Below are 10252 nucleotides of genomic sequence, written 5' to 3'. Positions count from 1 at the left end.
TGGATTGTCCTGCAATTCCTTGTCTATGGGATTTGTTGTATTGTCTGTCCTTGGTTTCAGCCACTCGCACATACAACTCTTGCTTTTCTGTTTTTAACTGCTGGATCTATGGAACTGATGAGTATTCTTGGGTTTTGTTTGCCTTTGTTTTGCCACATGCGTTGCCTTACATTTACCTACTCTTGATTTCACCTTTACCTCTCGGTTGCTCTGTATCTTTAGGTCCTTCAGCAGCCCTTCCCACAAACACTATCTTCTCTACCTAGGGGCAATTTTGTGTTGCTAAGAAGCTCCTTAAAGCATCACTTGAATATTGCATGTGGCTGGGAGATGCCGAGTGTTCCCTGGGAAGGCCGTTTGGTCTTCTTGCCTGTATGCTTTGCAGTGTTTACATCTGCTTCCAGCTCTTCATAGCTTTGGAGGAAGCCTGTGGGAGAAGGAGGCTGGGAGTTCACTGCTGCTGCAAGAGCAGTGTGTGTGCAATAGGGTTGCATCCATCCCTTCCAGGGCTTCTCAGCTACGCACAGGCAGCGGGCCAGATGAACTCTCGTGGGTGCATATGCCTGGCACCCCTGCAGTAAAACACTGGCCACCAGCCCAACCTGTAACACAGGCATTTGTTAATCTTCTTGCACAAACACAGTGCACACAAACAGTTGTAGACTCATTTCTTAATTGCATAGGAACTGGCTAATCCCATCACAAGATAGAGGAGAATGCTTTATCTCAGGGTGGAACACTCAGCAATCCGCTCCACGAATCCACTCCATCGAGTGGAGATCAAATTTTAACAAAGCTGACTCAGCCATTCCTTCTAAGGTGGTTAAGTGCAGTGTGGTCTAATCAGTGATTACTGAAAAAAGCCTTGATAGTCCTGTCAGGCTATAAATAAAACAGAATAATTTTGTGTCCTTGTGAACATGGAAGATACCTGACAATCTCTCCCATGAAACTCACACTGGTCCAGTGTATTTAAATAGAAAACAACAAACCTGTTGGCAAGTGTGCCAACAGCCTGAGTCACTCTATCTGCTTTCCCAACTGGCATTCCCTTTCTATTATTTGATTGTTTTGTCCCACCCTCCTCATGGATTATTATTGTAAAGTTCTTGACTTACATGAGCAGTTCATTAAGGCTGGGACTGATAATTATATTTTGTGCAACACTGTATCATGAATAAGTTAGAACAGATAAGATTCTAGGGGCTTTTTGAAAGAATCAAGGATGTGCCTTGGTGTCTTTGGCAACAGATACCCTGTCCTGACACTGTGTCTGTCACCAGCCTCCCTCACCTGGAGATGTCAGTGGGAAAGGTTGTTGAAACAACATCAGCCAGAGCAAAAGGAAGGAGATGATGTGTGTGTGTCGGTACGTGCAGTTCCTGTCATGACAGGGCCTTGTGCAGCCACTGAGGCACAAGTGGAATAGGAGCTGCCAGTTTGTGTTGCAGCTGGAAGTGGCATTTGGGCAGGAAGAAAGTAAAGAGTGTGGTGAAGGGCAGAAACTGGAGACTTTACGCCATGGATCTGATGTTCATTTTGCAAAGGGCTGCTTTGGATTAAGATATCACTGTGCTCACATCTGCTGTCAGAAGAGGTTGAGGGAATGCCAGTCGACTCTCAGCTGGGTTAGCTTAAATGGCTCACAAAGGTGGCATGAGCTAACTTTGATGACTTTGCCTGATGTGATAAAAAGCAAATGTAAGTCACAGCATCTTCACTACACTCATCAGCTAGCCAAGGGTTTGTCTCAGGCACAAGTCTCTTCCCCAAGTATTCCAAGCTAAGGGGAAGGTCAGTGAAACTGCATTTTTTTGTCTCCAGAGTCTCTGTTTGCTTCCCCTGAAAAGGAGGCTCTCTGTAGGAGAGATTGTACTATGGATGCTTGTGTGTGGATTCACAACACCTTGGAAAGGTGTCAAGCTTTATCCTTGTCCCTTGTCTTTCCTTTTTTTTTTTTTTAGAGAGAGGAAAAGCAGCTGGAGCTGACCCTGGAGGCGCTCATCAGTCAGGTGGCTGACCTGAAGAACTCCTTGGTCAGTTTTATCTACAAACTGGAGAATGAGTATGACCGACTTACATGGTAAGGTGTCTCAAAGAGCTGGGGGCACTGTCAGGCACTGCTGAAGTTGTTCAGAGTCAGCTCAAAGGACCACAGAGTAATTAAAAAACATTAGCCTATTGTCAGTAGGTTTAAATTTTCTTTTCATGTTTCTGCTGGAGGGACCACTACACATCTTCTACCAGAAAACCAGCTAAAATCCATGGTTTTCATGCTATATGGTGATATAGTCATGCTAACACCTTTTAATCTAGACACTTTATGAGAACTAGACTTGGATCTGCGGTGACTGGGTGCTTCTTAGACAAAATATCTTAGAGACTCACATACACTATAAAATGAGCAATGGTTCTTTCTGTGTTTCTTGACCTTTCTGGGTTTTTTTTCTGTCTCTGGTATAAACCGAGCTCTTGTGTTTTGCTGGTTCTGCATGTTTTACCAGACAGTTTGAGAGACTTGCAAGGTGGCCTTCTCTTCCTGATGGAGCATAAAGTTGCTATAGCTCTGGCTAAATAAACTGTACAGTATCTTAGACAGTGTCTGCCACTGCAGCAAAGCTTCACAGGCAGGTCACGCTTATACTGAATGTTGCAGAAGGCAGAAGAGGTGATCAAGGCCCCAGAGAGAGCAAGCTGAAGGGGACCTCCTTCACAAGATTATCAGTTAGTTTGCTTCATTATCACTTAGTCTGGATAGCCAAGCTATAAATACTGTCTCTCCTGTCTGCACTGCTCAGGAGTTAAATTGTTTCTTAGACCTTGCTCCAGAGTTGCACTGGGAGAGCTGGCGATAAGGAGAGCATTGCTTCTGTGGATGTTCCTGAAATCCCAAGCAACTGCTGCTTCCAGTGGTGCTGCTTGTACTGTCCCTGAGCTGTTTGCAGCACTTGAGCTGTTTGCAGCAGGGGCTGGGATTTGTCCATACCTGCACATTCAGCCCTAGGTTTTACTGCTTACTCTCAGGAGTAGACCGATTTGAGGATTAATACTGTTATTTCCTCACTTCTTGGCCACTGGAGTGAGGAAGAGGTAAAAGCCATTTGTGGCATCCCTTTCCATGTTCTTTATTTGCCTTCCCAGGCCTTCAGTTCTGGACAGCTTTGCATTGCTCTCAGGGCAGCTGAACACCTTGAATAAAGTGCTAAAGCATGAGAAGACCCCACTATTGCGAAACCAGGTTATCATACCCCTAGTGTTGTCTCCAGACCGCGATGAGGAAATCATGGTAAGAAACTTCCCTCTGAGTGTTGTCCCTGGAGTATCAGAAAGTGTTGTTCTGTGCTGTTTCTGTCAGATATCTGCATCTAGATGTGCACTGTTTGTTGTCTGGCCAACATGGGGTGTGTTACAGAACCTCTGGCTTACACTGGCAACTCTCTACTTGAGTGAGAAAACATTTCACCTGATCACAGCCATGCTGGTGGGATTGCACTGCAGACCCCGTGGCTTGCTCCGACTTAAACTGGCGCAGTGCAAATTCCTAGAGAAACTGCTGAAACTTCCTAATGCTCCACAGATCATGATTTCCCCACAGCATGCCACTAGCCTCGTTCCAGCACCGTGGCTAGTGTGCTGGTCCGAGTGCTGGGCTGGAAGAGGAGTCCCTGAGTGTGGCTTGTCCAACCATTGCAGCGGCAGACAGAGGGGCGTGTGCCCGTGTTCAGCCACGAGGTCGTGCCCGACCATCTTCGAACGAAGCCTGACCCTGAGGTGGAGGAGCAGGAGAAGCAGCTGATCACAGATGCAGCTCGAATTAGCCCTGATGTGGCACAGGTAGATGAAGAAAGAGTCTTATACTTCTGCCTCTCAGTCCTAGGGCACAAGATGCCCTTTAACTCTGCTTCCTTCACCCTTCCATCTGAGAGTTTTCTTTTAATCTGTGTCCTTTTCTGTCTGAGATTCCTCCAGCTGACCCTAGCTGAAGTTTGGTTTCCTCCACAGTTTCACAAACCAAGGTTATGCAGCCTACTGGCTGTTCACAGGAGGTGCCACCAGAACACTCAGAGAAAGGCGAAGGCTATGCCACCCCCATAGCACCCTCCTGCATGCATTAGCACTGGGCTGTCTAGGCTCTGCTACCAAAATGGTTGTGTTTGGTTGCACAGATGCTGGGAAGAGAAAGCTTCTTGGTTTTCCCTCATCACCTGTACTGAGTTGGAGGTATCCTGGCAGTTTCTGATTGTTTTTATTTTGCAGAAACAGATCCAAAGTCTGAACAAAATGTGCTCGAATCTGCTGGAGAAAATAAGTAAGGAGGAGCGTGAATCTGAAAGTGGAGGTATGTCACTGAGGTGGAAGTGGGGTACGGGGTCCAAGCAGCAGGCTTGAAAGTGGTGGCAAAACAGGTAAATCAGAGAGTCTGAAGCATGGGAAATGTAGGTGAGCAGCACAGACAAAAGCATTCCAGAAGATGCAAGATGGACTTTCCTGGAGCCAACAGATTTGAAAAGGGGTCCCACGGAAGTGATGAGTCCTGCTTGTGTGACCTATGCATGGCAGGAAGGTCATTCCAACCCTTTGCCATATTCACCTTTGCAGAGGTGGTATTTACTTACCAAGAAAACATTTCAGTCACCTTGGATTAATAAAAGTAGCTGTGAAAATGCAATAACAGGGAATGGGAAACCCCTTAGCTATGTTCTGAATGAGTTAACAGTGTGTTTGTTGGCAGGCTTTTGCATGACATCCTCTAGATGATGGCTGTTTCAGACTCATGGTCAACCTTTTCTGGTTCTGACTCTGATGCTGGACATCCGTATTTTATTGGTCTCTGCCATCATCTGTCCACTATTCATGGGAGTGCTATGCACAACTCTCAGAGGTAGTGGGGTTTCTTTTTTTGTCATCTCTGATGTAACCATAATGTAAGCAAGGACCCAAGCACAGGTGCTGACTGGCTTCTGGGATTAATAGTATAACTGAGCAGGTGTCTGTAGAAAAACTTGCAGACACTATGCTGGTCATGAGTGTCCAAAAGGTGGTATTGCTGTTGTTTGCCTAAAACACAGTACTTGTTACCTGCTATGGGATTCAGCATGGAAAAGCCTTTACTGGGAACCATCTCATGGGCATGGAGGAATTAACTCCCTCTGTCCTCCTTCCCTGAGCAGCGTGTGTCCTGCTGTTGGTGGAGAAGCTCTTGGATCACCAGTGCCCCTGGATTTTGCAGCTTCTTTGACCCTGCTGAAACTCTTGTAGGACAGCTTGTTAGAAGCCAATCTCTATTACATGCACCAAAATAGCAGAAAAGTAAACTCAGGACCAGCTATGCTACTTTTTAGAGTCAATTGGTGAAATGCTCCAAAATTCTTTTACTCCAGGTTTACGACAGAACAAGCAGACTTTCAACCCTGCAGATACCAATGCTTTGGTAGCAGCTGTGGCCTTTGGGAAAGGACTGTCAAACCGGAGACCCCCTGGCTCTGCAGGATCTGTCCAGTCAGGCCAGCCAGGAGCTGGTGCCATCATTGCAGGTGCTTCAGGCATGCAACAGGTCCCAATGTCAAGTGCACCAGCTCAGCAGCAGCCGATGCTGGCAGGAGTGCAGATGGCACAAGCAGGACAGCCAGGTAATTAACTTGCATGTCTGAGAGCAGTTGAAATGCAGGGAGCAAAAAGAACAAACAGAGATGTACAGATTCTTCCCCAGTCACCTTTTAAATGCAGGCGAGTAGGAGGTTCCTTTCTGGCCTTGGTAACACGACTCAGGTTGTAACAGTGGAGTAATACCTGCTTAAAATTGGCTCAGAGGTTGAAATGGATCCCAGCCACCAAGATTCAACTTCTTGAGCCACACTGCAATACTATTTTAGTAATAGAATCAATGACTGTAGGAATTGGTGTGGAGGGAGATCACAGTGTAGTTTTGCAGGTATCTGTGCTGGGCGTGTTGCTGTCAAATTTAAATTGTAAGTAGGCAATAGGGTGGAAAAGTTTGATGATATTGAATTTTTTAAGAAAAAAAAAGAAAAGCTGTTTTTTAAAGATTCACAGAAGGATTTCATATACCAAGTGGCTTCACTTAATAATAGTAGATTACGTTCGTATTAAATATAGAGTGAAACACATAGGCATAGCAATTTGACTTTGTGTCCAGTACCTGGACTCTAACCTAGTTACTCGTATTTGGGAAATGGATACATGCTGTAATAGTTCTGTAAAGACATTAATTGGATGTTCATCTGGTTAGGAACTACTAGAAAAGGAACAAAGAAACATGATAGCATTAGGCCACTGTATAAATCCATTGAGCACCCATGACTATGATGTTATATGCAGTCCTAAACTCTGATACCGGAGATAGCTTTAGGCTAGGGAGAAGGAAGTATGAAAGCCCATAAAATCCAAACTTGTATACAGCAGGTGAATGGGGAATGATGGTTCACCATCACATCATGGGTGTGTCATTCACCCATGACCCAGAAGAACTGATGAAAGTGTGCCAATGAAAATATCAGTTTGTAGATTCAGAACCAAAGGGAGATACCTTTTTGAATACTGAAAAATTACAGTGTACACCTTGCCAAGTGTGTGACAGATAAAGTTTATATGAGATGGAAAAGAAAGTACATAAATTTATGGACGGAAAAATGGAACAACGGCTGATTGTGATGATATCCTCTTTGACTCCCAAGTCTCTGAGCCACAAAATGTTAGAAGCTGAGGGGGTATTCTGGAGAAGTGTCACTGCAGGCTTGCCCTTTTCTGCTATTCCTCCTTAAATGTCCTCTGCTGTCAGGATTGAGTTTGGCCTGGGGGGGCTACAGGCCTAACCCTGTACATTCACTCTTTTCTTCATGTTAATTGAGAGTTTGAGTATCGGATATCCTAACTGGTGTTCTCATGCCTGCATAATAACTTGTTCAGAAATGAACTTGAACAAGAATATTAATCCCAAGTTAATTATGTATTTGTGTAAGAGAAAGTAATTTCCACTGATTTGGAAACGGAGAAGGCCCCTGTGGTTTCCTGCTGCATACCCACAAACGCTGTCTGCAGGATGGGAAGACAGTCACTTCTGTATGTGAAGCAGAGTGGGCTGTAACAGGAGCACTTCACCATCCCGTGTTACTGGGAAGTTCACTTTTGACAAGAACACCTGTACTGTGGTGTTCTAAAGGTCGGTCCTGCTATCCTGCTTTTGATAGTGCTCATAGCCAAGGCTGAAAGAACATAAGAAATTAAGTATATCCTGACAGTAGTTGTTGTTTAGGCATTTTAAGTCAGAATTTGGTTTGAGACCAGTGAGTATAGGTGCTATCAATTTCTGCAGCTTCCTTTTGAAATACAGTTTTGACTTCTACACTGCCTATGGCAATACGTCCTACAGCTTTATCACATTTTGCTTAAAACAGAAATCTTTATATCTTTTGCCTGATAATTTTATTGCTTGTTTCTTTTTCACTTGTGTTATGAGAAACAGCAAGTAATCATTTCTCAGTTACTTTCTCCATACTAGGTTTCATTTTTCCGAAGTCTGTCATGTCCCACTCCCCTTGTCCATCTGTTTTTTTTTTTTCCCCCAGCTAATGAGTCCTATTCTGTTTAATATGTCTTTGTGTGAAAATTATAATACATTTTGAACCATCCTCATCACTGTTACCTGGAACTTTTCTGTTTTGTTCTCATGACTGGGAACACCAGAACCCCTCACAGTATTCCAGATGTGGATGAAACATACAGTCCTGTTCGCTCTTCCTTTTGGAGCAATGTCCAATAGTATTTGTCCACTGATTGTTAGCACTGAAGTGGTACCAGATTGCCTACCAATCTGCTCTGGATATGTTTGAGAAAGTTTAATAATCTTCATTCTTTTAGCTACACTACAGTTTTGATTTTTGGAAGTTGTCCTTTTTTTCTATTCGATTTTGAATACACATTCCACTTTCTGAATGAGTGTTCTTTGCATGTTCCCCATTGCTGCTCTTTAATCACTGTCTTTTTGTTTACTTTCCTGATTGTCTTAGTTTTGTCTAGCACTATATACTTATTGTTAGCTGCTAGTACGATGTCATTTAGTACACTCCCATGTGTGATTGGTATCAGCAAAGAGTAATAATGCCCAAGAGGTGGATGTGGTTAAGAGAAATTAAGAGATCTAAGAGAGACTTAATAATTTAATTATATGTCCTGACTATAAATAAAGCTACATGGTAAGGGGATACAGGCTTTTGTGTTTGTTGCCCTGAAAGCGGAGATCAGTCTGGATACCTCTGTGAGTGCTGCATCCAGCAGCTTCTGTGAGACTGAACAAATCCCACACTCCTGTAGGAGTCTCCTGACAAAGATAAGGCTTAAGATGGAGCAAGGTTAGAATTTGAGGGCATAGCAGGGGGGACAGAGGAACTATCAAGGAGATTTCCCAACAGAGAAAGATGCCAATTTGTAGAAGAGATTGTGTTAGGTCAGAAGCCAGAAGATTGCTGTAGCAGGTAAGCCTAACACAGTACCTGGAATAGAGCAGGAAAAGCCCAAACAGGGTTGTGGTGAGTCTTGCACGCTCCTGAGCAAATGTCCTCTCATAGAGCTGATTTTTGCACTGCTTTTTTCTTTCTTTTCTCTTCAGGAAAAATGCCAAGTGGCATAAAAACAAACATCAAATCTGCCTCAATGCATCCGTATCAGAGATGAGCCGAGATGAACCAGACCTGGGGAGGAGCAGTTACCAGGATTGTTTGTGCTGCAGCAACTGCACCTGGATTCCTTCTAGGTCTTCCCAGTCCTTTCACATACCCACACACCATATCCAGGGAGGTACGGGTTATAAGGCCTTTCCTTGGGTTTTATTTAGAGCTGAGTGGCTTGTGTGGAGCTGCTAGTGGCCGTGTCTCCTGGACACAAGTACTCCTCTGTTCAGTCAGAGCAATGGACTTTGCTTCTGGTATCGATCCCATCTTCCTCAGGTCTGGCCTGGAGTACAACTACCTTTTCCTGATACAGAAGCTGAAGAGCTGCATGAAGCACTCTGCTCATTGTTTCTGCTTGTTCACTTGGGTTGTTCTTTCTTTGCTCCCTCTTGTCAAATAAAGACCTTGTCATGCATGCTGTGAGACACTGGTGCCCATCTCTCTGGTCATAAGGACTCTCATTTCCCTTTTGGGTAAGGCTATAGAGCCATTGCAATCTAAAATACACAGAAAAGTTGGAGGCTGAGTGCTGGAACTGCAGGCTTATGTGTAAAGAGCTGTTATGAAGTGAGTCAGCAGGGTACAAACATAAGCTGTAAACATCTTCTTAATTGTAAACCCATTATGACTATTCCTCAGAAAGCAAAATGCTGGGAAAGACTATTACAAGGACCACAGCAAGAAGGCAGCATTTCAGAACAGAAGCACAGAGCTTTTGTATTCTGATGCTGCTGTAAATCCCAGCTGGATCTGATTTTACTTCCATAGTTTGCTGCTTTTATGTTTCCTGCTTCTATGTTTCCTGTAAAGTTCCTTAGCTGCTTCAGGATTTGTCACCTCTGAGAGACATTTCAGGACCCTGCTCAGGACCGTTACACCTCTGAATTGGCCAGACTGTGAGGTCCGGCCAGTTTCTTTTTGGAACTGGGCATTGTGAAGCCATCCCTGTTCTGCTTTCTGCCTTTAAGCTGTAACGACAATCTCCTAACGGAAGATTCCTCTGAGAATAAAGGATGGGGACACATGCCCACAGAGCATGTTGGTACATACAGTACTGTCCTAAAGACAACCATCGTGCCTCTTGCTGCTCTTGCCTGGACTTCCCTTTTGACTTGTGGTGAAAGCCAGCACTGTATTTTACTCCATAGCATCTGTCAGCAATCTTATGGGTGAGGAAATCTCCACTCAGCAGATACAGCCTGTAGCTGCTCCTGCACTGCTTGCCTCTGAGCTAATCAGATCCAGTTTATTTGTGGAGGCTGTGGGCTGTTTTCCCAAAACAAAACCTTCTACAAAGCTCCAGCTAGGGCAGTTACCAACCCATTTTGATGTGGGGCCCTTGACAAGCCCTGAGCTGGGAAGCAGAAGTTTGAGCTGGCAACACAAGCAGCTTATATGATAAGCAGAGCTGCTCCACTACATATGAACCCCACGGTACTTCTGCAGCAGCACCAGCCCAGCCAGACTGGATTGCTTTTTGCTCCTAATGAGCGTGGAGCTCCTGGCTGTCTTGGGAGAGGGGAGCTGGTGTGAAGGCAGGGGCGTGCTGCTGGCTCTGGTGTCAG

At 44.7% G+C, this 10252-nt stretch overlaps 1 protein-coding gene across 1 annotated transcript; it reads left to right on the top strand.

Moving 5' to 3' along the window:
* The first annotated feature begins 1968 nt into the window (after positions 1–1968).
* Positions 1969–9108, top strand: MED8 (mediator complex subunit 8). Its single transcript, XM_008948348.1, has 6 exons — positions 1969–2083; positions 3142–3286; positions 3694–3834; positions 4258–4339; positions 5382–5630; positions 8627–9108. Exons 2-6 carry the CDS (start codon positions 3284–3286, stop codon positions 8689–8691), a joined length of 540 nt encoding a protein of 179 aa, XP_008946596.1. The 5' UTR covers positions 1969–2083; positions 3142–3283; the 3' UTR covers positions 8692–9108.
* Positions 9109–10252: the final 1144 nt, after the last annotated feature.

Source organism: Merops nubicus, unplaced genomic scaffold (assembly GCF_000691845.1).
Source record: "Merops nubicus isolate BGI_N331 unplaced genomic scaffold, ASM69184v1 scaffold39539, whole genome shotgun sequence".
Classification (NCBI taxonomy): domain Eukaryota; kingdom Metazoa; phylum Chordata; class Aves; order Coraciiformes; family Meropidae; genus Merops; species Merops nubicus.
Note: the sequence above shows the minus strand (reverse complement) of the source record. Positions and strands in the feature narration are given on the sequence as shown.